At 32.8% G+C, this 27,216-nt stretch overlaps 2 protein-coding genes across 10 annotated transcripts; one reads left to right on the top strand and one right to left on the bottom strand.

Moving 5' to 3' along the window:
• Positions 1-3,668: 3,668 nt before the first annotated feature.
• On the bottom strand, positions 3,669-21,778 carry LOC123906911 (uncharacterized ATP-dependent helicase YprA). Of its 9 annotated transcripts, none has more exons than XR_006809052.1 (29): positions 21,641-21,777; positions 21,296-21,571; positions 20,454-21,164; positions 20,102-20,207; positions 19,899-19,996; positions 19,067-19,222; positions 18,532-18,600; positions 17,758-17,880; positions 17,531-17,680; positions 17,263-17,394; positions 17,098-17,177; positions 16,893-16,987; positions 16,728-16,795; positions 14,761-14,862; positions 14,585-14,658; positions 13,137-13,244; positions 12,192-12,267; positions 10,783-10,919; positions 10,518-10,677; positions 10,253-10,426; positions 7,949-8,065; positions 7,705-7,860; positions 6,867-7,031; positions 6,650-6,762; positions 5,877-6,000; positions 5,199-5,294; positions 4,973-5,035; positions 4,793-4,878; positions 3,669-3,965 (listed from the first exon to the last, which is right to left on the bottom strand). XR_006809052.1 is itself a non-coding variant. In XM_045956930.1 (29 exons), exons 2-28 carry the CDS (start codon positions 21,461-21,463, stop codon positions 4,815-4,817), a joined length of 3,675 nt encoding a protein of 1,224 aa, XP_045812886.1. In that variant the 5' UTR covers positions 21,464-21,571; positions 21,641-21,777; the 3' UTR covers positions 3,669-3,965; positions 4,793-4,814. The 9 variants fall into 9 exon arrangements, 6 of the variants coding, with proteins under 6 accessions (XP_045812886.1, XP_045812887.1, XP_045812885.1 ...); XM_045956930.1 differs by having other exon boundaries at positions 4,793-4,868; XM_045956931.1 differs by lacking the exon at positions 3,669-3,965 and having other exon boundaries at positions 4,563-4,878.
• A 1,526-nt stretch (positions 21,779-23,304) lies between these two features.
• LOC123909865 lies at positions 23,305-26,192 on the top strand. Its single transcript, XM_045960793.1, has 4 exons — positions 23,305-23,326; positions 24,294-24,817; positions 25,324-25,637; positions 26,002-26,192. Exons 2-4 carry the CDS (start codon positions 24,317-24,319, stop codon positions 26,129-26,131), a joined length of 945 nt encoding a protein of 314 aa, XP_045816749.1. The 5' UTR covers positions 23,305-23,326; positions 24,294-24,316; the 3' UTR covers positions 26,132-26,192.
• Positions 26,193-27,216: the final 1,024 nt, after the last annotated feature.

The raw sequence follows: 27,216 nt of genomic DNA, 5'->3' as shown, positions 1-27,216 counted from the left end.
AATTTTTTTGCAGGGGTAACACAAAACTCGTCTATTTTGCAGGGGGTATAACCCTATTTACCCTAGATTTTAATTTGTGGGTTGTAGAATGTTGTTGTTTCCAATTCTTAGTGTTGTTTTTGTTCGAATTAGCATGTTGGTGGTGGTGTTCTCGGTGTTTAATTTTTTTCCATGGTATTGCTTTTGAATGAACTAGGTTTATTTTGCCCCTTTTTAATTGTTGTACTAGAGAATTAAGAGAGAGATGAAGATGAAGAATCATGAAGATGAACAAAAATCCAACCTTTTGAAATTCAATAATGAAATTCTGGATTTGAAGAAAAAATTCTGGTTTTTTTATGAATATTATGAAGATGAAGAAGGAGATGAGTGAAGAAGATGAAGAAATAGAAACAAAAATTAGTTTGTGATGGGGCATTGTTAGATCCCGTGGACATGCAAAATCTAATGGTTATTTTTCTTTCAAAAAGATCAAATGATTAAGATTAAAAAATATAGGGTAAATGATCATTTACCCCCCTGCAAAATAAGGAAATTTTCGTTTACCCCCCTGCACAGATTTTTTTTCTGTTTACCCCCTTGCAAAAAATAGATTCTCTCATTTCACCCCCTGGGTGTACAGCAGGACAAGTGACTGTGCAAATTTGCTGACGTGGCTTGTACACATGGAAAAAAATCATTTATATTTATTTTTAAATTCCACGTCAGATAAAATTTTTTTCAAAAAAAAAAAATAAAAAAAATTTTTTCCTACAAAATTTAAAAAACGAATTTTGTTTTTTTTTTCTTTCAAAATTTTAAAAAAAAATTCCCAGAAATAACTTTTTTTTTCGTACAAAATTATTGACTATTTTTTTCCTAAAATAAAATAAAAAACGAATTTTCTTATTTGACTCCAAAAATAAAGATTTATTTTCAAATCTTTTTGAATTAAAAAAAACAGAATCTTCGCCGTAATCGTTTGCTTCCACCGTCATGATTGTATTTGTCATCGTCTTCTTCAATCGCCGAAATCATCTTCTACATCATTATATTGTCTTCTGCTTCTTTATAATTTTCTAGTTTTAGGGCAAATGGTTTTGATAGAAGAGGAAAACACCAATAAAACTTGTTTTTCTATTTTATATTTTTTTTTGAAAATCTTTTTCTATTTTTTTTAATTCAAAGAGAATAACAAAAAATAAAGTTTTGTTTTTAATAAATAAAGATTATGTTTTTTTTAATTCAAAAAGTTTGAAAATAAATCTTTAAAATTTTTATTTCGGAAATAAACTTTATTTCGGAGTAAATCTTTATTTTGGGAGAAAAATAAGAAAATTCATTTTTTTTTAATTTTGGGAGGAAATTTTTTTTTGTTGGAAAGTTTTTTAAAATCATTTGTATGAAAAAAAAATTAATTTTTTTTGTAGGAATTTTTTAAAAAATTTTTGGGGAAAAAAAACAGATTTTTTTTTTATTTTGTAGGAATTTTTTTTTTATTTTTAAAAAAAAAAATATTATCTGACGTGGAATTTAAAAAATAAATATAAATGATTTTTTCCACATGTACAAGCCACGTCAACAGGTTTGCATAGTCACTTGTCCTGCTGTACACCCAGGGGGCGAAATGAGGGAATCTATTTTTTGCAAGGGGGTAAACAGAAAAAAAATCTGTGCAGGGGGGTAAATGAAAATTTGCTTATTTTGCAGGGGGGTAAATGATCATTTACCCAAAAATATATTGTGTATATGGTGGACCACCTTCAATGTTGATCCATCTAATACATTTGTGGTTGATAAATTAACGGAATGGACCAATGTGACAAACGAAGATGTCTTTAAGGACCAATCCAGCTTTTTTTTCCTTTAAGGAACTATTGTAAAACCTAAAATGTCTTTAAGAGACCAAAGAACTAATTAAGCTTTTTTTTGTAAGAAATGTTTGTTCTTTGTAAACTTTTTTTAGAATAACACGAAGTGTGATTTTTTGTGTTGTAGGAATTGGAATTAAGCTAGTTGGTGATGCTTAATGATTTTGTGGCCTTTTAAAGCTAGTTTGGTGACGTGATTGTTTCTCATTTGCATTCTGAAGATGTTCACCGCTTCTCCAGGACGTACGTCTGCTTCTCAATGCTGAGAGTGAGGCTATGTTTCCTTGAGGTGGCACTACACTTAAAACATGCCTAAATAAGGTTTTGCATATTTTGTTTTGGAGCAATTTTTTTTCAAATTGTACATTTTAATGTTAAAATAAGTAAATCTCATATAGCCATATGCATTTTGGAGACACAGCACACAAATTGGAAGTGTTCTTGTAATTCGTGAATAACCTTTTCGTATGAAATAGCACAACTCCTTTTTTTATAGGGAAATCTTAAACCATGCCCCGAACAATCGTTAAACAAACAAAAATGATAATTTACTTTTAAAAGTAATTCATTTAATGCTAAATATTTTGCTTTTATTTCCATTTATATATGTTTCCTTAACTATTGCCCTAGAACACTCCTTTTTTTATATATAAAACCCTACATTTTTTGAAGGGGATGGATCAAATTACACAGGGGTAACATTTGAGTAATGTTACACCGCTAAATAACGCTTTAATGAATACAAATTTTACAAAATCCACAGTTAGATTAAAAGTTTATATCGTGGAGATCATTTATGTTAAATTCTACAAAAACCTAAAATCGCTTGATATGTTATTGAGACTCGTCAAGATTAACGGTTTATGCGTTTTTATTAAATACCGTTAATCTTAATCGTTCTTAATAACATATCAAATGATTTTAGATTTTTGTATAATTTAACATAAATGATCTAAACGATATAAGCTTTCAATCTAACAGTAGATTTTGTAAAATTTGTATTCGCGGGATCAGATTACACTAGTGTAACATTTGAGTAATGTTACACCGCTCAATAACGCTTTAACGAATACAAATTTTACAAAATTCACTGTTAGATTGAAAGCTTAAATCGTGAAGATCATTTATGTTAAATTTTATAAAAATCTAAAATCGTTTGATATGTTATTGAGACTCGTCAAGATTAACGGTTTATGCAATTGAATTCTTAATCGTATGCAATTGAATATAATATAGTATAAGATTTAAACCTTACATAATAATTTTACTACATTAAATAAAATAAATTACTTGTAATAAATATTTAATTATACCACTTAGAATTGCAAGGATGAAGTCGGCATCATTTTGTTGTGGAAGAAAGAGTGCGTGAGGTTTAGAATTATATTTCAAAAGGCGGTAGTTTTGAAGATTCTCAAATATTTTAGAATCTTTATCGAATCTTTATAGGAGACGGATGTGACTGTTTTCGTTTTCATAAAGAGTTTGAAAACGGTTATACTTAAACAAAAAAGGGTTCTCTTGATCGGATCTAGAAGAGAGGAGGCTAGGGAAATAATTCCCAGCAGCATCAAAAGTTGAAATGGAGATTTGATTGCCATATTGATTTCAATTATAATGTCACTTGCTATGGATGATGAGATGATGGATCAGTATTGAGTTCAAAGATTATTTATAGCTATGGAAATGAAAGCTATGTGATTAACATGCATGAACAATTGGCTATGGTGTGGCATGCATGTTAACGTGTGTTGTAATGTACAAAATTGAGGTGGCAAAATTGAAAGGACTATTGGGGTGGTGGAGTTTTTGTTTGAATTTGATGAACCTGGACATTCTTTTAGAAAAAGGGGGTGATTTATACATTACAGTAAATAAAAATAAACTATACTCAGGACCATTTGAATTAACTTATTTATGAACTAAAATAATATATATTATTTATTGTTGACTCCTAACCTGTTGTTACAATTCTACTGCTCCATCTTTCAAATCCATATCAGTAATTGATTTCAATCTTGCTTGTTATCCTTTAGGTTTGATGTTGAACAGCGGCTCAAAAGAGTGGACGGTGAAATTGGAGTTGAGTATCGGTCCTTGCGCAAAATACCGAATCTTAAAAAAAAAAAAACTGGTAAGCATTTCACATGGACTAGACTAGCAAAAACATATTGTTTGAATAGGGTAGTTTGGCCTTCAACCCAAACTTAAGAACGTATTTTTCGAAGTTTTCTTAGTTCAAACATATTATTTTTTAATGGCAAAAATGTTTCGATGTTTTATGCGAGGGAAAAAATTAGAAAGACACCCGGTATGGAAAATCTTAAAATCTTATTTTTAAGATAATAAACTCATTGCATATCATTATAAATAGCTTCAGAAATACAAAGACCATCATCACTTGTATTACATCTATGAATTACTATTTATTTGAATTTCATAAGGTTTGAGTAACTTTTTTTCAATTTATGCAATGAGCAATTTTTTTTTCTAATATAATTATTAGCACTGATAGTAGTAGAATTTTTAAATAATAAATAAATTAGAGATGTCAAAAAAAGATTAAGTGTAGAAATCATTCTGCTATAAATAATATCTCTGGAATGGAATGATTTGGGGATTGCTAACTTAAAGCACATAATACATAAACAGGACTGCAGGAGTTTCAAACATCTTCCAAACATACAATATCAAAGAATTACCATATTGATATATTCGCACTCAATGTAGATTATTTAGAGGGATAATTAAGTACACTGAAACATTTTGTTTATGTTTATATTTACAGAACCGATTCACCAAAAATAAGTCTCTTAAATACAGATGTCTTCTAAAATGAATTTGAAAATAACTTAAATATGTAAATAAGAGTATGCATCTTTTTAAATTAATTTTAGGTGCCTATTGATATTAATAGAAAAGCAGATATCTTATGCACTCACTTTGAAAAGAAAATTAATTTCTTTATGTAGACTTGAAAATAACCAGCACATTCCTTAGAGTACTAGTTCTCTGCATCTAGAATACCCTGTCAGAACATCTCTGGTTACCAAAATGAAAATGAAAATGGAAATGCAATTATAAACTGAAAATCATGAGTTTGAATTGAATTAAGTCACCACCTTGATGATCATAATGGCCGCATCCTTGTGCAGAACTTCGTTATACTCGTGGCAAGCAAAGCTCTGCAAAATATAAGAACTTTATGAAAAATGAATGCCAAAGACTGGCTCATTTCCAAAAAATAAAAAATAAAAAATTAACATGACTCAACATTTTACTAATATATTAGTAGCATATGTTTCAAATGATTAAAATCAACTATCTCAGAAAATGTTTGATCCAAACCTGAACACAATTAGGGCAACCAACTTCAGCCGAACAGCGGCAACATGTGAGCACTTCCAGAGCAGCTGTCAGGAACTTTGAGAAATGGGGTTGAGCCTATCAAACAATAAAAAACATTTAAGTAAGTATTCTATAACATGTTATTGATATCCAAAAACACAAGCACCATATAAGTATTCCAACATACAACAAGATTTTTCCCATATAAGCTTGCTCCATGACCAATTGTGTCATGATACATTATCATGCATTAAATCTAAAGGAAAACCATTTGTCCTATCTTGTCTAGTTCACACAACCAACGCAGCTCTCTCATCTCTGCTACGCTGAGTTTACTCACGAGTTGGCATTAGAAAATCGTTGGTCTTACAGTTGTACATAAAACTTCTCCTTTAGCTTGAGCATTACGTTTTTATCACATCAAACACTCGAGATCCTCCTCCATTTCATCCACCTCACTTGAAAGATAGTTTGCATCTCCCAATATTTCAATGTTGTTTTGTACATCGGTTTACTCATCATTGTAATATTCTTATTTCCATAATATTCAGTTAATTTTCTTGTAGACTCTAACTCCCAACATTTAGTGCCATATAACAGCATTAAATAGGTATTAACAAAAAAAAAGAGAGAAAGGAAACAATATTATTTGATTGCCTGGCTTTTAATATTATCTACCTGTACTGAAATTCCAGACCCTCCAGGATTTTGATCATATATTAAGATTCTTTCAGGATAATATCGGCTGTCATGAGGATTTGGACACTCAGGAGCCAGATCAGACAAGTTGCACACTATATGTCTGCAAGCACAGACATCATGATATATTAGACATGATGAACAAGATAACAGTTTGGTCAACAGGAAAGAGGAACATATTCAATTTCTTCGTCAAAATGTCAAACCATGTAGCAAGACAGTATGTAATACAGAGTACAGACTGCTCAAATAACAAGACAGTATGTCCAGAATGCAGAAAAAGTTAGATATACTAAGTTCACTGACATCTTAAAATGGAGAGAAATTTACAGCCGCACTCCTTCCCCACAACACATGCATGAATACAATAAAAAAGGAAGCATGTCCACACATAGTTCATCTCACAAGGTGCCAACTGAAAATTTATGAGCAACAAAACTTCATGCTAGGATAAAAAGTTACATTCAGATCATTAAAACTCCTGATGCTAACTGTAATGAATATTTTACATGCAGATCCCCAAACATTATCTCTGAGGAATGCTTTACAAATACCTGTATGTCTTCTGCTGGAATAACAGACTAACACTATCAATACTGATAACAACAATGAAAACATCCTTGTATTTTACTTAAATCGCATCCACTCACTCTGTTGGAAAATTATACTAATTCCCCTTTGTCACAAAAATTGTCAACATATAAATCTCCTCTACAGCTGTACATTATGATTAACATTTATACGAAACTTACAAAGGCACTACGTGTAAAACAGCATGTGAAGCAGCATGCAAACCTCCACGGAAATCATAATTTTGCTTGACTACTGCTTCTTTTATTGACTGTGGCACTGGTACCCAGACTGCCTTTTAACAGCAAAATGAACACAACAAAATTAAATCAAACATGTCAAATAAGGATAATAAAAAGAAACCTGAAATAAAAAAATACTAACAGTTCCCAATTTTACCTGGGACTCGTATGAATATTGAGGAAGTGCTAGATCAACTGCATCAATGATTTGATTGCTTCCTCTCCAAATACGATAAAATCCAAACCAAGTAGTTGCCACTTGGCATGCATTAGCACGGACATTTGTTTTTGTAAACATGGTGGAATCAATTACTGGATAAGCCTGAGAATAGGAGGAAAATAGGTGTTCAAACAACTTAATATCACTAGCATTATCCATCAGATATAAGGTGAAAGTATAAGCTTTAAATCCTATGAATATAGAGACTTTTCACTGACTTTAAGGATGATATACCTGAAGATTTTATAGATTCCAGTTAAATGACCGAGCCTTAATCGGCTTGATTTTGATTTTAGAAGTTTTTGTGAGAGATACTGGTTTCATAAGTATATATTTTTTTATCAGAATATGTCAAGCATGAATGCTAGTATAATAAGTAAAATAAGGTCCAAAGATCAAATTCCTGATCATTTGTTAGTGTCTTACTACCATTTTAAGAGATTATTTGGAGAACACAACTTGAAGTGGTGAAATTAGTTAGAGGATCCCACATGAATTTCAATTGATGAAATTTGTCAGTGTGTTTTGCTAGCATTACTTGTAAGATTATTTGCACAACACAACTTTAATAGTTGAAATTTGGAGATATGCAACAAATGAATGAAGTTTTGTTTTGATAATTAAACAACAATTCATACATTCTTTAATCCCCTATTTCATGAAACAACCAGTCAAGTAAAAATTGGTTGTCACGTATTTCAAGAGAAATAGGTTGGAAAGATAATGCAAAGGATCTCTACTGCAAAGGATATCTACAAAACTGAAGATCACATACAATATTACCCCCAATGACATGGATATCGGTGTAGTCTCGAGTCTTTGTATAATACTTCAGATCAGCCTCTTTGCAGAAAGCAGTTTTGCTAGATAGATCTAATTTTTCAACCAAATAGGTTTTTCCCTGACGCAAGTACACTGCACCTTCGTATACCTGGATAGAGTACAGTATAAAACTATAAATATACTATGAATCTAGAAAGGTAGCATAGTCCTTTGTCCACATAGCTAGAAGTCAATACCTGAAAGAAAGCCTTGCTTTCCTCTATCTCTTCAAGGACTTCATTCTTTTTCTGATCTATGACACTATATCTAACAGTTTCTATTGCGCGGATATTGATTGCATGTGAAGGTAATTTCTGGAAAAAAATAAGGTGCCATGAAAAACAAGAAAAAATTGTCATCGTAATATCCAAATAGTTCAAAGAGCTCAATAATAAAGAACTAAACTAGACCACAAAGACATCAAACCTAATTTTTTTTTTTAAGAATCTCATACTGATAGGACCCTGCTAGTTGAAGAGGAATTGCCACATGAGCAGCTGATTCACAAGAGAGCAAGTGGACCCAAGCCTCTGCAGGTTTATTCTAGAAGAAAGGGTAGAAAGGAGATTGGTGACTAGTTAGTTACAAAAGAAGTGACGTGCCTAAGAGAGAGAGAGCACCATTGCATTTCCCTTCCACAATATAAGGAGTCAGAAAGAGAATGAGATCTTATCTTCATTATTATTGTAATATTCTAGCATGGATAGAGAGTATTGACTCTCTATATTAGGAGCTCTGCTCTTGTCAGATCTAGGATTCACATTCCTCTTTCTGTATCTGTTTACAATTGATCATCATAATAAAGCTCGATTCCTCTGTTTTGTCTTTGTTTATTGTTTAAATTGCTTCTGCATACTTTTGGATCGTAACAAGTGGTCCGACCTACCGGATTCACGACAGCGGAGCCAGTGAATGCCTACGAAGAAAGTAACACCCGCAGTGTTTTCCAAAATGGAAGCGAGAGTTGAAAATCTCGAAGGAGATATCACGGAAATCCGATCAACACTGGTTGATGTTCAAAAGACGATTAAAGAGTCACACGAGTCTTGTCGCGATGATGGAGAGATGTTTGGGTAAATCGGTGGCTGTTGATGAAGGAAGTACCTGTGTCGTCACCAAAACGGCACCGGTAATTCAGAAGACGCCGGAGAAGGAGATTTGAAATACATCGAACGGTTCACAAGTGGATACGGTGACTGAATTTCGCCAATCCGCCAAGAAGGTGGAACTTCCATCTTGATGCAAGAAAAGAAACCTATCGCATATTTCATCAAAGCCCTTGGTGTAAGGAATCTAACTAAGTCTGCTTATGAGAAGGAACTGATGGCAGTGGTGTTGGCAATTCAGCATTGGCGTCCGTATTTGTTGGGAAGGAAGTTTGTGGTGTCTACTGATCAGAAATCTCTTAAACAATTGCTGCAGCAAAGGATAGTCACTGCGGAACAGTAGAATTGGACTGCTAAATTGCTTGGTTATGACTTTGAAATTGTGTATAAGCAAGGGAAATTGAATAAAGGCGCAGATTCATTGTCCAGAATTCATGAAGGAATGGAAATGAATACCATAAGTTCTCATTTGAGGTGGCCTGAAGGGGAACAAATTCAAACAGAAAATCAACAAGATGATAAGCTACAACAAATCATGGCAGAAATACAGCAAAGTCCAGAAACATGGCCTAGTTATGAGTACAAACATGGTGTTTTGTTATATGAAGGAAGGCTAGTTCTTTCAAATAAATCAGTGCTAATTCCCAAATTATTGGAAGAGTTCCATTCCACACCACAGGGAGGACATTCAGGTTTTTACAAGACTTATAGAAGATTAGCTGCTAACGTATATTGGATTGGCATGAAGGGCACCATACAAGAATTTGTGAGACAATGTGACGTTTGTCAAAGACAGAAATATATGGCAGCATCTCCGGGAGGTTTACTACAACCATTATCAATACCTAATCAGATTTGGGAAGATATATCCATTGATTTTATTACAGGGCTGCCTAAATCAAAAGGATATGAAGCTATTTTAGTGGTGGTGGACAGGTTATCAAAATACTCTCACTTTATTCCTCTTAAACACCCTTATACGGCTAAGACTATAGCTGGAGTATTTTGCAAAGAAGTAGTCAGACTTCATGGCATTCCTCTATCCATAGTCAGTGATAGAGATCCAATTTTTATTAGTAGTTTTTGGAAGGAATTGTTTAGGATGCAGGGAACCAAACTTAAAATGAGTACTGCCTATCATCCGGAATCGGATGGACAACAATTGTTTTTCTTGTCTTTGTGGTCTAGTTTAGTTCATTATTATTGTAATATTCTAGCATGGATAGAGAGTATTGACTCTCTATATTAGGAGCTCTGCTCTTGTCAGATCTAGGATTCATATTCCTCTTTCTGTATCTGTTTACAATTGATCATCATAATAAAGCTCGATTCCTCTGTTTTGTCTTTATTTATTGTTTAAATTGTTTCTGCATACTTTTGGTTCGTAACACATACCTCAGGACCAATATAGTTCCAAATTCTAGAAGAATCAGACAGATCAGGACATAAGTATCCTCTATCTTTCAGAGAATTCAAACAACTCTCTAAGCAAGCACCAAAATACTGCTCATCATACTGCACACTCAGAGGGTGTTCATGAGCTGCACAGACCAAATGCTGTTCAAGAACCTGAAGAGAGTCTGTCATAATTAGCACAAACCGTTCCATTTGTTAAAAACTCTAAATAATCTTGAAAATACTATTTCTAATAATTAAGAACCTGCTTGTTTTGAGAATCAATATGACAGCATTCAATTGGTCTTTCAAAAAGTTTTCTAGGATTGTTCATGAAGTATTGATCAAGTGGTCCACCAAATGCAACATAGATAGCAAGAGACGGTCTAGCTCGCCTCCCACCTCTACCGGCTTGTTGCCACAAGCTAAAATACAAAATATTTATTGGAAAATAAAAAGGAAATTAGAAAACCCCGCACACAAGAAGCTATTAAAAAGACACGTTAGGATATCAAAGAAAAGGGCAACACCTTGCAATACTACCAGGAAATCCTAGATGCAGAGTGACATCAATTTCTCCAACATCAATGCCCAATTCAAGAGCATTAGTTGCAGCAACACCACAAATTTTACCACCAAAAAATGCACTCTCTATTTTTCTTCTTTCCTGTCAATGTGAAGATGCCAGTATTGAGTTTCAAACCATTTAATCACTAAAACTGAACATCCGATTAATATATATTTGATATTTAATATTTTGTGAATATACTCTAGAATATCCTTGATTATTCTTAGCATAGCATATTCCATAATACACATTCCTTTTGTAATTAATGCTCTTAATTGTAGAATCAATTATATAATAGAATGTCCGCGATGTTCTTACACACATGGTTTTCTCCATATGCCTCTTGTATTCACTTTTTCCCTTTCAACAATATCAAAACAAAAGAATGACCACTGAACTGCTATTGGATTGAAATGAGAAATGTTCAAATCATGAATCTAACTTGAATGGAGGAGAATGATTTTAAAAATACATTGAATTAACGGTAAACCTGGAATCTAAAAAACAATGCCAAGTTCCACGATTAAGAAATTGATAGGTACCAGATATATCCATACTAGAAATAGGTAGTAATGGAGCTTTGCTCCATAAAAACAAATAGTTCCTCTGTAAAACTGGGTATGAAAGATAGATATGCAGAAATCTAGAGAATAAAAAAGATGACTCCTCCTTCAAGCTACTAAGGTTGTCTAAACCTTTTCCCCAAAAATATTCATTAACCACCTATGTTTTCCTCACTGCATTTTTAATTGTAGAGATATTTAAGTTTGACATATTATATGATGATGATACTATTGTTGTAGATATTCTGTTGTAACAAAATATAATATATTTTGATCAGAACAGAGATAGTTATTATCCTAATCTTCGGTTTTACATATTAGCATAAATTAACATTCAGAACCAGTTTCAGTCTTTCTCTCAAAACACAAGTATTCCATCAAAATATTAGAACTTGTTGGAGAACGAAACACATGATGAAGTCTGGCTCTCTAATATTTTAACATAATAAAGTCATTTGTGATGGAACAATTGTTCTTGAGGTATTTAACACACCTGGTATAAGTGTGCAGATAAGGAAGTCTTAAGGAAATGTTGAAAATATTGCATCAGTCATAAGCTTTACTAATTGCAAGAAATGCATCTGATGGGCATTTAGTATTGTTTAGAAAAGGTGCTACATCATTTGGAGGAAAGCATATTAGACACCTGTTCCTAGGGTAAATAATAATTACCTCTGCAGTTTCAAGTACCAGTTACATGAACATGACATGCGAACAAATTGTATGTGCGCACAGAAGCACGCAAATGCACAAACACATTAAATGCAGACTATTGTTATCAGAAAAGACAGAGTTAAGTATAATTGACCTCTGCAATGTAGCCACCACGATATGCACATATGGAATCCAGGAGATGTGGGGCTGTCTCCTGAAGAATCTCACGTCTGTGTCCATAGAGAAAAAATAAGTTTTAAATTTTAGGTGCTCTGTATATACAACTAATTTATGCATTTATAAGCAAATCAAACAAGTGAATTTTTCTTCCCTAACCATCTTTAAACTTGATCCTTTCAATTAAATTTAGAATTTAGCGGTGCAAAGAAATATATTACGTTGAAAGACAAAAAAAACTTTAAAAGAGAAAATAAAAATTATAGTAAAAAGAGATTCCTTTTGATACAATGTTTCTAATAAGGTGAAAACTCCGGTGCCATGGAATTTAGTTTGGGTACCGGTACCCTCATAGACAAAATTCAATGTCATGTCTATTTTATATTAATTTATATTAAATTGTCGTTTTTAAATGAATTTTGTCTATGAGATATTGGTACCTAACTAAATATTATGGGCACTAAAAAATTTACCTTTTAAAAATCAAACAATTATGATTGTTGCCGGTGTAAAAATTATTTTCCCTATTCATAAATATAAATTAAATCTATGATAAAAATGAGTGTAATCTTTCAATGTTTTAATGTGTCAATCCTAAAGGATTTTTTATGTGATCAAAGAAGGCTTTTTAAGAGTAAAAAGAAGGTATGTATATAGGAGAAGCTAATAAAGAATTCACATGTCTAATATGCCTAATTTATTAGTATTAGTATATCATCATAGTGTAAAAAAAAGTTGAAACTGAGGAAATGTGTACAAGTCGATTTGATAAGTCAGATTAAAGAAAAATTAACTTGATAGCCATTAACTTGAATTCCAAGTTGGATATCTGATAACAAACAGAATTTAGGAAAAACAAACAATTATATCCCAACATCAATTCTACCGAACTACACAAGTAGATGGAATAGATTTTACATACGCATAGGATAAAACCAGCTCGCAAAGTTTCCGTGATTTACAAAATGCAATGCAGCGAAGACCGTGCTGAACCATTTCTGCAAGAAGGCGGGAAACATCCACGATTGGGCTGCATAAGGACCAGGGAACAATGCATTAAAACATACGTAAGAATGCTACAAACTGAGGAAATGTGTACAAAAGTTAAACTTATTCAGTATCAACAATTGTAATTTTCACTGTATGTTAAGTCGATTTGATGGTAAGCACTACATTTAATCTGGAGCACACTGTAAAATATACATGACTCTCATGGTTAACTCTAAAGTTGAAGATGAAAATCTGAAAGAGACTTGGTCCAGTAACATGAAAAATAAAACAATTAGAAAGGTTGAAAAAAATCCATGTCCTTTTTTGAGACCGCGAAAAACAGGCATCATAGAGTTGTTATCAAGCTTGTTTAGCATCTTTGAAAGAACATCAGTGGCCATGATTAACTTTTCAATGGTGGACTATACTAGGTCATGGTCCATCAGTTTAAGTGTCACCCATCACAACATTGTATATGACATAATGCAGACGTTATACATCATTTGTGGACTACTTCAAGCATTCTATAACATACATAATGTGTCTTATAAGAACAAAAATGAACCAATAGTTTTGGGTTAATGGACTTCCCTAGGAGAGGAACCAACTGATAACTAGTCCTATTCCACCATCTCGTAATGTCTTCTATCTTTGTCAAGTGATTAGAAAGACCAAGTTCTGAAAATCATAACATGTAATTTTGCCATTGAGTCTCTGGAAATTTTGATGGATTGGAAATAGAATAAAAACAACGTGGGATCTCTAGTTGTTGGTGTAGGACCACCAAAGGTGCTGCTTCTCTAACAGTGAATTCATGAAAGACCTAAGAGGAGAGGAGATGCGGGTGACTGACAAGATGAATGATTCAGGTTATTGATCCCCCAGAATTGACAAAGGGGTGCCACAAACTTGTTGAAATCGACAATAGACTGAAACAGCAGTTGGGAGCGTGGCATGTAGCTTATATGCACTACTGAATTTTTTTACAAGTTAATGGCATGAGAGTGCTTGGCCAGAGCTTCTCTGAGTGACGGTGATCGGTGGGATGACAAATGGGACAGTATTGAATAGTTAGGTGCAAGATCCTACCTACAGTCAGGAAGAGGAGACAATATCGTAAATCATGGGATCATAAAACATATTGTAAGATTCATAAAATTCAAAACTATATATGTAGACACACACACACACACATATACATATAAAATATCATATAAGAAAATAATTTAAATATACCGGAAACACTTGAGTTAACTTAAAATTCAAAATGGGTCCCGACAAGTAAAACATATTTTGCTTATGTTAAGAACGTAATATGGATGTATGCATCAAATCAGTAGTTGCAAAATTTCATATTGTTAAACATATGGGAATTATCACCTTGAACGAACAAAATTAGCACTTTCATCTGCCAACTCATCATTATCCATAGCAAACCGAGCTTTATTGAATATCTGCAATCAAGTAGCAACAGCATTTGGTTTGTTAAAAATATGTTTTCAGTTAGCACTACTAGAGCTATATTGCTTAACTAAAACAACATAACTTCAACTCACAGTTTTTGGGCGCAAAACAGGATTCCAAAGGATGAAAAGTTTTCTTGCAGATGGACTCCCATCTTTCTGAAATAACTCCACTTTGGGTAAATTTGCAAGTTCCTGGGAGATAAAAATGAATGGTCAGTGCAGCAGTACAGCAGTTTTGAGAAGATCACAAACTTATAACAAGAGAAAAGACAACATAAACAACGGTGTATGTAATATGAGAAGTCAAAGGAAGTATAGGGAATGATAGAAAGGAGAGAGATAGAGTGAAGGCTATTAATATCACCACCTATGGGTAAGTATGTAACTAATTGCTGAGTTGGCAAGGGATGGAGAGAATGGGAGCATTCTACTCTCTTTGGTTATATGATCTGATAGTGGGGTGGGCACAAAACAGGGTGGGAATCACGTAGAACCTTTGCAAGATACTAGGCACTCTCTAACAGCTTTGGATATTTTTCTTTCCCCGCATTCTATTTCTTTTCTGTCCATTTTCCATATTCAAATCCTATTATCACCTTGATACAGGTCTAGACTCTAGAATCAAGCATTAACATAATGAATTTTTATTTCATTTCTCGCTATTTAACTGATACCTATTATTCTGCATCAAATATACCAATTAAAGAGACTATGGGTGGACACTATGCGGGCTGCAATGTAATCACAAATGGATGCATAGGAGAAGAACTTGGTCAATACAGAAACAAAAATTTAAATGAAACTGAAAGAGATTAGAAACTTCTATAGAGATGAGTAGAGTGAGAATAGGAGACGAAGAGAGGGCCAAGGGAGCTAACTGGTTTCAAGTCAAGTTTCTAACTCGCATTCAATACCATGTGTCACCAACCAGATATGGAAGGGGGTTCTTCGAGGGGGACTCACCCTACAATATGTGACAAAGGAGGAAGGAAGAGGGGTCTCGATTTTCTCTAGGGACCGTACTTGTTGATGGATTAACATAGTTGAGCAATAATTCAAACAAGTGGTGACTTTAGAGGATAGTGGGTTAAACTAGTACCCTCGAGTTACCATCTTACGACCCCCTCCTGGTCTTATGTAGATCCTCGATTTTCACAAAATTGGGTGCATTTTCATGTATTAACAGGGTACGAATAGAATACCCATATCAATTGGTGATCATGCTGCGAGATGCCATAAAACTATTAAAAGGAGAAGAAGAAAGAAAAATTGTATGATCATCGTGCATGATGGGAATAGAATGCTAGTATCGAGTTTGAATCTCATTGCAAAAACTTTAGTTATTTCCTAGTGTTTTTTATTGTGAAGAACTCATCTTTCGTTCTAACTCTGAAACAGCAGTGAGAGATTGTTGCAATTAAAATTGTTGTTTTCTTTTAAATTTATCAACATAGTGATAGATACTAGTAGAAATTGTAAAGGGTAGAAACTGTAACTGACCAATAACTTTTATTATTTTTTTTTGAAAACTTGGTATCCGGCCTTAGGACCGACTAATCCAAGGGGACCAATCCAACCGCCCACTTGCGGGGGCCCCATTTAAAGCCAGAGTTTGTTTTGCTTTGTATGGACTTAGCCCACCGAAATTGGCACCAGCGGGAATCGAACCTGAGACCTTGAGAGGAGCATACTCCAAGGACCCAAGCCAACACCACTAGACCAAGAACAGGTACAGACTCTGGAATACAAAAGACAGCAACAGTAACAAAAGTAATAATTGCCAATAAACTCACTCGAACACCTCTAGGACTTAGAGAACCTAGAATCTCCCAAACCACACCCAAAATAACAAAAACCAATGACAGTAAAATGTCACTCTTATTCTATTTAAACACAACTATCCGCCTAAATTGGGCCTAATTGCTTGGGCCTTTGAACTTATGCCTTACATACACCTTTTTAATAGGAGGTCTACTAACACATAGATATTAGATACTAGTTTCTATCAATAAACTAATTGTATAAAAAGTTACTATTTCATAGAAATATTTATTTACCATAGAATGCTCATGAGGATTCGCAGAAGTTGCAGTAGAAAAAATAAACGAAGGAACAGCTCCATATACTGCAATTGGAATGGAGACAAACTGCATTCACATTTCAATTTAAAATTTAAATATAATATTATTTTTTTTGACGACATTTCCTGAAGCTCCACAAACCATGTGAGCAGAGTCGCCTAAGCCTCCTTAATATAAGAGCGGTATGACATCCAAATGCTCCCTTGTAGGTATGAGTTTCATCAATTACCAGAAACCTAATTGGTTAAGAGTGAGTAAACTTCTCCACAATACGATTAAGCAACATTCGATATAAAAACCAAACTATACGGTTTGATAATCTGATTAAATATTCCATATAAAATACCTTAGATTCGATAAAATCCGACTAAATAGCCGATGGTGGGGCAAGATTGATATGTGTAACATATCTGGATTTGTGATTAGCTGCAGTATATATAATACAAAATGAAGCATTTTTCACCACCATATTTGGTCTAAAGAAGAAAACACTTATTACTTATTAGATTACCAGTCTAGAATTATCACGTAGCCAAGTCCTTTCACTATGAGAAGTGTCACCATCATATATACCAATATTCAAGTCAACATCAAATTCTTTCGTCATGTGTAACAAAGATCTTAATTGATCTTGAGCTAATGCCTGCCAGCATGAAATAATTTAGTTTTCTAATTACAACAACCTCCAGGCGAAAAATAGTGAGGGGGAGGGAGTGTATGACTATCTCCAAGCACTTAGAATTTAGAATGAGAAATTAAATAAAAGACTGAAAACAAACCTTTGTAGGAAATATGTACAAAGCACATGATGATGAATTCTCAAACAACTCTTCTAGAACAGGCAGGTTGTAGCAAAGAGATTTTCCACTAGATGTCATTGTAGCCACAACAACATTCTTCCCGAGAAGGGAGGCTTGTATAGATTCTGCCTATGTAAACCATGCAATAGAAAATATTTTAGAAACTATTATCTACAAAGGCACATTTTTTCATATTCAACTCATACCTGGTGATTATACATTTTGGAAACTCCAATATACTTTAGTGCAGATCTCGTTTTCTCTGATAGTTCAGCTGGGATCTCACTGTAAATGGCTTTTCTGGCACATATGTCTTCAATATGCACAATCTGCATTAACCACACATTCATAATTTAGCACTGAGCTAAGTAAGTCATGCCTTGATACATCTTATGTAATTAGTAAAATTAGAGCCATTAGAGTCCTTGTAATCATGACTTTGTAGCTTAACTGGCCAATGAAATCAAATTGTGACGAACAGATTCACTCGTGTTCTCTCGTTTTCACTTTCTTAATATGGTATCTAAAGCCTGGTGAGAAACACTAATCCAAGTGCTCACCCGGTGAACCCAACAACCATGAAAGGACAGGTCTAATGGACACATTTAGATAAATTGACATTTCATTTAGGAGTAGATCTTAGCGAGACATAATGAGAAGTTTTGTAAATTCAAATAACCAACTAGAAAATGTTCTCACTAAGTCATTGAGAGGTCCACGGATTGATTATATGTCTAACAAGGTTGGTGCATATAATTTATACACTCCATTTTAAGGAAGAGTCTTAGAATTTTTGTAAATAGCGTATTTATGCATTTATAAAAATCCGACAAAAATTTAGGAAATTATAATTTGGTTGTGTATTTTACAGTAGACTGACTATTGGCGCCAGATCAGGCAAATCATATGAAATTAAGGATTTCACGTGTTATACTTCCAAAAGCACGAAATACTGATTATTACAGTAAAAAAGAAAAAACCTGTCCTTCAGATCCAATTCCTTTCTTAAGATGTTCAACCATGTCCACAGCCATTAATGACTTTGTGTCCTGCCAAGCCAAGAATAACTGATATAAACCAATACTCTACATTCTATCCTAACATCATAAATTAACCATCTATGGGTTGCAGCAGAAAAGTATGTACAGCTTGAGCAACCCAACAAAAAGAAGCTAAAAAGTATGGTTGGTTTATTTTTCTCATGATCAATAACTAGCTTCCCAGCAATATATTTTGACATGCAATAACATGCAAGAACTTGAGAGGTTTGAATTTTGAAATCTTACCTAGCCATATTACTTTGCATTGAATGTAAATTAACAAAAACAAATGCTTTGAATTATGAAAAGGAAAACCTTTGAATTAGTAAAAGATTAAAAAATGCTTTAGATTTAGAATATAAAAACCAACATTTTATTTTACGCTAATGCTGTTTATCTATATGTTCTAATATATGATAAGCTTTCATTAGAACTAAACAATTTAAAATGAATAGGTCACAAGATGAATACACACATGACACCCAAAGTGATCCATGTCAGGTCTTGAGGAAGTTGAGCTTCTCTTTACACGTTTTGATTTGTTTCCTTTTCTGGTAAAATCACAGTCCTCGACTGCTGCGAGCAGTTCTTCGAAAGAAATTCTCACGTTCATCTCATCTCCAATTTCAAACTGAAAATGAGATCGATAGCAATGCACATTATTCAACATCACAATATCACTGGCATGAGCAGTTTCTTTGATGTTATGTTTTTATTTTGGTCTGTTAAAGTTGAGTTTAACACAATGTTCTTTAGGTAAAGTGGTCACCCTCACATAACTAGCATGTGACTTTATACTCAGCTTTGCACATACTGTAAGTCTTTCGAGCCTTCAAAAATTGGGCTAAGTTTAGTAAATACTTATAAACCTGGTATAAATAAAATAACCCTAGTCCTCTGGACATGTACTTAACACCTTTAGGCGGTCATACCATATCACAATTTCAGAACCAAGTGGTTTTAAACCCAAGAACCCACTCTTTATTTATTGATCCACTTCAATTTATCCTACTTCGGTACTTCCCAAATTTCATGGTTTAGGTGTTGTCTAGCATCTTTTACAGCATCAGTTCCTCCAGAAAGAATGTTATATATCACCCAATAACTGGAGTTGCATAAATCAACTACCCTACCGATGCAAGTTAATACCTGATTATACAAAGCCAATTCTATGCTGGTGAAAGTTGTAAATTTATATTTGTTGAGTTATTATAATAAATTACTACAATAAGACTATATGCAAACTTGCAGTCAATATAAATGAGTCTACAATGGATCATTCATGCTAGTTTTGAAGAAAAAAATACCTGAATCTGCTCAAAAGCCCACCCCAGATATTTTCGGAAAGAACTGTCCCTTCGCTTTAATGTACTGACAATCTTTGAAATATACAATGACTTGCGAGCTATTAAACAGCACATGTCAAGAAAAATAGAAAGAAAAAAACCACCCTCGTGAAAGAATACCACTGAACTTTCCTAAACAACAACAGCACACATTTTAGATGTACCTCTTTTAGGATCTTCAATTTGATCTTCATTGCTAGTTGAATGATTTACTACAATAATGACATCACCAAAACTCGCCTTTTCTATGTCATCTACAAAACTTACTAGCTGCAATGGATTCAAACCAAATAAATTAGAGCACATAACGGAAGCCTCAAAAAATGTTATTTAACAGAACAAGTGTTATTACTCCAAAAGCCTTACCTTTCGTTTATACTATATTAGGCATACCAACATCATAACATGAATCGTAAGGTGACTAAGCATGTACAACATTTAATCTTTTAAATAAAAGAAATAAACTTTCACAAATCAAAATTAAATAAAACATTAAGATAATATCAATAAAATTACATGAGGACAAAGAAGGGAAAGATGCTTCATCTCATGGAGACCAAGTTTGACTCCAAACTTGGAAAACTGGTCAAGTCCTTCTTCCAGTAGACTCGTGGTGACCTTTCTACCCTGCAAATGAAGAAATGCGGAAAAAATATTTACGAAAGCAAACGACTTCACAACCGTCTTCAACCACGGTGGACACAAGCAAGTAACACCACCACCATCATTGCCAGAAGTTCGCTTCGTCAAACATGCTCTCTTGAACAACTTGCAATGTCCAAGAGGCAAATCAGATAAACAATTCACTGAGTCCAAAACCTTAGAAAAAACCTCACAATTACTCTCTCCAAGAGCACTCTCATTAGTGCAATCCAATGTATTGAATATCAAATGATAAGGAAGCTCTATCTCTTTCTCAGAACCCAAACCCCTTTTGATTTCAACCTCCGCAGTTCTCTCTTTATTCCTTTCCAAATTGGATACATTATTATCATCAATTTTTTCAGCGGTTTCGCGTAATTCAGACAAATCTTCCATTATACTAGACCACATTGTATCCGCGAGATTAGAGGTTGAAGCATTGCAAGCAACATTTGGAGAAGAGAAAACTGAATCCGGTTTGTCCGATTGAGTTAGTTCCTTCTTGGCAAATGGAATCAAGACGAGAGACTCCCCAGATTGAATTATATAAGAACCAATTTCATCATGCAATTGCAATTTATTGCCCTGAAACCAAAAATGTATGAATACTATTGTTTGTACAATAGTTGATAAAATTACAAACTTATGAAATTGATGAAGAAGAATGAAAATGCAATATGAAGTTTAGTGGAAAAGTAGAGAGAGAGAGAGAGTGCCTTGAAAAAGAGATGGAAATTGGGGGAATTGGTGGCGGGAGGGAAAGAGTTGTTGAGTAGAAGCTTGAGGTGTTGGACGGTGGCAGAGGGAGTGATGTGAAGAATGATAGATTCGCCGGTTAGGGTTCGGATTTGGATTTGGATTTCATTCTGGTTGCTTTCTTCCATTTCATTTGAAATGTTTTCGGCGCTCTTCGTTTTCTTTTCTATCTAGGATAGGATTGTGTGACGTTAACGCCGGAACGTCACCCTGACGACTTTGGAGAATTTAGTTAGGGGAAATGCTGAAGGTCGCGAAAAGTACTTTCACGAGAGCTTCACAAAACACGTGGCATCCCAATTTACTTGTTGTGGGGAAACAATCTTAGGACTTCAAAGTCCTTTCCTTTTCAAGGTGCCCTTTATCTTTCTATGTTACTTTTGTTAGGTTAAAATGGCGAAAAACACGAAAGCCTTCCAAATTTCCTTCTTTGGGTTTCTACACACATGATAATAATGGAAATGGATTATCTACTGTCACCGGATCATCAGATAACATCACAACCATCCAAAAAAAATAAAAAAAAATAAAAAGTTGAAGAGAGAAGAAATTTAATGGTTGAGATTACCGCTTGAGGGAATACAGTGAAAAATTCAATGGAGACAATCAATTCCCGATAATACTCCCTCCGGTCCTATATACAAGAAACATTTCACTTTTTAAATTCATTGTAAAATAAATGTATATTATTGTCTAGATACATTAATTTCACAATGAATCTAAAAATTCAACTTTTTCTTATATATAGGACCGGAGGGAGTAATACATAAGAGTTAAGTGTTATATGTCATTAGATTTGGTCTAGTTAGCGGTGTAAACGGGGCAAAAAAAAATCAAATTGAATGGACGATCCAACCAACCAAACTGGGAAAAAAATCAATTTTATAGTTGATCTTGAATCTCTTCTCCTTCCTTGCCCTAACTTTCCTCTCTTCGTTCACAAGTTTGTGAAAAGTAATTTATCTCTCTTCTAACTTATCTATTTATACCTCTCCCAATTCACAAACCTAAGCCCAATGGGTAGAAGCCTAAACCTCAAAGCCCAATATTCATAAATGCCTCTTAAACTCGTTCAATTAACTAATGTTCTCGATAAATAATTATTCGTTACTAAATTAGTTAAAAGTCACGTCATCAATAAGAAGTTAAAATGACAAAATATTAACATTACGAGGAGTAAATTAGAATTCATTAACATTGCGGAGCTAAGCACTATTTTAACCTTAATTAATTGTTTAATTTTTTTGGTTAACATTCTAATATCTCATTTAAAATTGAGCATTTTTTTTTCTTGTCATATTTGAAAAGAAAAATATTATAGAAATTTGAAGTTGAGAAAAAAAAAATAGTATTGTTGGATCCCAATTTAAAGCGAAAGCCTTTTTATTTTTCTTTCCAAATAAGAAACCATGATAACAATGCCTAAGGTTGATGATGGTATATAGACAGAGTGATGCATCTATTGAAGTAACCATTCATCTTGTCCCCAAATCCTCTTACAGAAAGTCAACTTTTTTTCCAATGAAATTAGATAGGAGTACTAGTATTAAATTAATGTTTTTATCCATTTCTTTTTGACATTTAATGCTTTAAATTAAATTCCAAACTACATACTCCTAATATATGAATGATTAATGAGAATTTCACACCTAATGAGAATTTCACACCTAATATATATACATAAAAAACGAGTCTTGTGTTTGTTATTGTCATGCAAATTTCTTGGTCAAAAATCAAAGAGTGTGTAAGAAAAATTTGTGTTTTTTATTCTTTTACAACTGAATCAACATTTGTGTTGCACATTGTTGTTTGGTATTATGTTTTAAGGTTATTAATTAGATTGAACTGCCCAATTAATGTTGTACACTGTTTTTTTCTTTTTCATTTTGGTACTGTACTATCTGAAACTACATTGGCCTAAAAAAATTGCGTTTTTTCTTGCAGATATTTACTAGAAGCTGTTGTTACAAAGTGATTCAAAGATTAAACAGGTGAGAAATTTAGAGTTAGTTTTTGACTTTTGAATTGTGCTTTGGAATTATCAATATAAGGTAGTAAATTGAAGTTAAATATCTCTTTTTAACTGTTTTATTCTATTATTTGCTTTTGTGCTTTTGAAAATCTTTGTGCATATGTTGTTCTTTTGGGATTTGGAATGTGTTTTTTTACCGTTTCTTAATCCTTCAATTAATGTACTAAATATTCATACATTATACTAGAATTATATTTTTTATTGAAATGAGAGATACTATAATTTTTCGTCATCTCCCTAAATCTTATGTTGAATCATGTAAGTTAAATTTATTCAATTTGCAATTGTTCTTTTTCTTTGCTCAGATCTTCAATTTTCTTCCAATACTTGAATACATTGCTTATCATTCTCTAATAGGTAGTATATATTTCACCGGTTGGTTTAATCTAGATTTTATTATAGTCTAATTGAACTAAACTGAATTAGATTAAACCAGATGGACGAGGTTTGGTTCATTCAATTTTTTTATGAATTTTTGTATTTTCTCTTACTTTTAAATATTTTGTAATTATTATTTAATTTTCATCCCGTACAACCTTAATTGAATCAATTGAACCATGATCGGTAGAATTCAACGGTTCGATCCCTAATCCATTTTTTATAAAATAATTTATCTTTAGTTCAACCTGCATTTTCATCAATTTTGTATGTTATTGGTATATAGAAGTCTCTTGAACAATAGTCAATAGATAACCAAATTTCTTTTTCATCTTGTTAAGCATTATACTTGCGTCGTACAGTTCTCTATCTCAAATTAACGGTTGAGGTCGTCTAGACTTGATTTTGCTATTGTGTAATATAATTAAATTAAATTATTTGATCACAAAATAACGGCCGAGACATTTTACTACCTGTGTTTTTCTTGCTGCAGGGAATCCAAATCTCATTCTAACCTAAAAACTTAACATCACTCTTTTTCAATGCAGTGTCAAGTGATAATTCTGACAAGATGAGGAGTTCAAAAGTATACAACAAGAAACATACACATTTATTCCAATGTGAAGATCAAAATAGTCAAAACAATAAGAAGAGTAATAATTTTGTGATAAGGGAGGTTCCAATAAAGAAATTGTTCAATGGAGATCATTGTACTGATAATAATTTTGTTAAAGGAAAAAATTATTCTATAGACTATGATATGCCTGAGCTGGTTGTTTTTATTCAAGAGGATCATCATCAGCAGCAGCAATATGTGAAGGACATTTGCATTGATAGAGAAGGAGAAAGAAAGTGTGACATGAATAGAAAAAGTGATTTAAATTTAGGAATTATGGAAACCATGTCAAATAATTCATTATCAGAATGTTCCTCTCAGCAATTTTCCTTTAAGGAAGCTATGAAAGTGCATGGGTTCAGAAACTTGATGAAAAGTGAAATGGAGCTTGATTTAGGAAACAAGATTTCAAATGATCTACACCTCACAAAGAAGACAGCAGAGACACTTAGAGAGGTTAGACATTTTAACCCTACATTTTTATCTCTTAATTATCCATTAAAGTGATATTAATGATCTTTTAATAACTGTTTTAGATGAGATTTGAATTATTTGAGTTTATCTGCTACATAAAATTAGTACTTGCTAGGCTATTTGGGCGAGTATAGCAAACAACTTATGATATGTATGTCCTTAAGTTATTTTGAGCTTATTTAGATGATATGATAGCTTATGAAAACAAAACTTCAACCAGTTTGACTTTATTTTATCTTTTGTTATAAGAAGAGTTTATACATGATCACTTATATGATAAGCCCTTAATTAATCTGTTTGTCCAAACATGGCCTTAATACACATATACACCAGGAAAGGGAGTTAGCCCCCTGCCAGCCATCTACACCATCACAGAAGGTGAAGGACATAGCAATTAGTTCCACAACTTCCACTTAGACTTTAAGGCTTCCATGTCAAGTAATACCAATAAAATTTGTTTAACCATTTTTTTATTTTTAAATTTTCAGGCTTTCAAAAGGGAAAGAAACATTTCTAGGTGCGTGGAGAATTTGCAAAGAAATTCATTTTTAGGAACAAGTGGAAGCAAAGTGGAGTTTCCACATTCCACAGACAGTGTACAAGTGACTGACACAAATTTTTATAGACCTGATATAAGTTACTTACAAAGTTTAACAGCAAGTTCAAGAGAAAGACAAGTTGATTATCCTCAAGAGACATTATCTGGTCCTCATTCATGTATTGGTCATGCAAACACCTTTAGCATTGCCTCTCATAAATCTAATGATAGCATAGGCAGTTCAAACTCATTTGCTTTTCCCATGTAAGTTTCTACTTTCTTATGGCTTAATTGCATGTTTGGTCTCTTACGTTTATTTTAGATTTCAGATTGGTCTTCTACAAGTTTTAAGTTCGTCTCTTACATTACCGATGTTCGCATAAGTTTGTCCTTTCCGTCAAATTTTGAGTTAATTCAGGCTAAACTTCCACGTCGCACCTCGTATGCGACTCTATTACCCACGTGGATGATTTAAACGGAAATTTGACTAAATGGACTAACTTATTATAATGTTAGTAACGTAAGGAACGACTTGAAACTTTTTAAACTTATGAGACCATATTGAAACCTAAAATAAATTCACAAGCCGTTTTTATAAGTAGTAGTTGAGCTTGGGAATGAATAACAGATTACCGGCGGAATGGAATGGAAGTCCGGTGAGAATGATGGAAGCTAATAAAAATCGATCAAGAAAGCATCGATGGAGGAAGATGTTGATGCCATGCTGTGATTTTGATGACCAAAATTTTGCAGTTTAGCATACATTGGGAATGGAAAGTTCATCCAAATCTTTGGTCTGGATTTTTTGTGTGTGATTAAAATGATTCCATAGCTTCATATAGGGGAGAGAAATCCTATCCAATGACTTGAATTTTTCAATAGAGAGAGGGGACAATGAATGTACTATAAAATAGTAACATACTTTTATAAAATTTCATTGTACTATTACTTGAGTGAATGATTTATAATGGGACTGTACTTTTTTTTTTAAAGAACTAGTTTAATTCGCACAGGTCCATTGAATTTTATTCGATATTTGAGTTTGTCAATATATTAATGTAAAAAATTTATTTAAAATCTTCATAAAAAAAAAATTATTTAAGATTAAATATTTAAAAATTTGTTATATAATATTGTTAAAATATAAGTGGAATTATAGTGTTAATTATTTCTTGTAAACTTATTTATTCAATTTTTTTTGTTTCAGTGACAAATAATGGATCCGTGTATATTTTTAATCAAAAATTGGAATTTTATTAAGAATATTTAGGATAGTTTAGTAAGTTTGATACTAACTAACTTTATTATATTATATTATGTACCAAAAAAAACTTTAATTTTCTAAATATATATTAAATCTTTTACGGTTTCAACAACTACTTCTAAATATTTTGAATTTACATTAGGGTATAATTTGTATATCTATTGTCTATTTATTTGTTATAATTTTTTTTTTTGCATCGAATATTCAACTCATTTATTATATTTACTTTTAAGATATTGTATTTCTAAATTTAAATAATTTCAGTTTTTTTTTATAACAAATAATAATAATTTCAGTTTAATATACTTATATGTTTGTCTGTCTATACAACCTTTTTTAATGTCTAATTCAGACAACACTAGATCTCTACACTAGTGCAAATGAAAAATCAGAATCACAACATGGTCACATGAATTAATTAATCGATTTATTATATATAGATTTGTTATTTTTTTTGGATATGCTCAACATTTAATTTTGATCCAGTTAATTAATTTTGATCTCAGAATTTTTTTTGACGAAAAAAAAAGCATTTTCATCATCAATAATGTCACTAATACATGTGGGAGTACCAATAAT

Source organism: Trifolium pratense, linkage group LG2 (genome assembly GCF_020283565.1).
Source record: "Trifolium pratense cultivar HEN17-A07 linkage group LG2, ARS_RC_1.1, whole genome shotgun sequence".
NCBI lineage: Eukaryota > Viridiplantae > Streptophyta > Magnoliopsida > Fabales > Fabaceae > Trifolium > Trifolium pratense.
The sequence above is the reverse complement of the archived record's forward strand: the minus strand, read 5'-3'. Positions and strand labels throughout refer to the sequence as shown.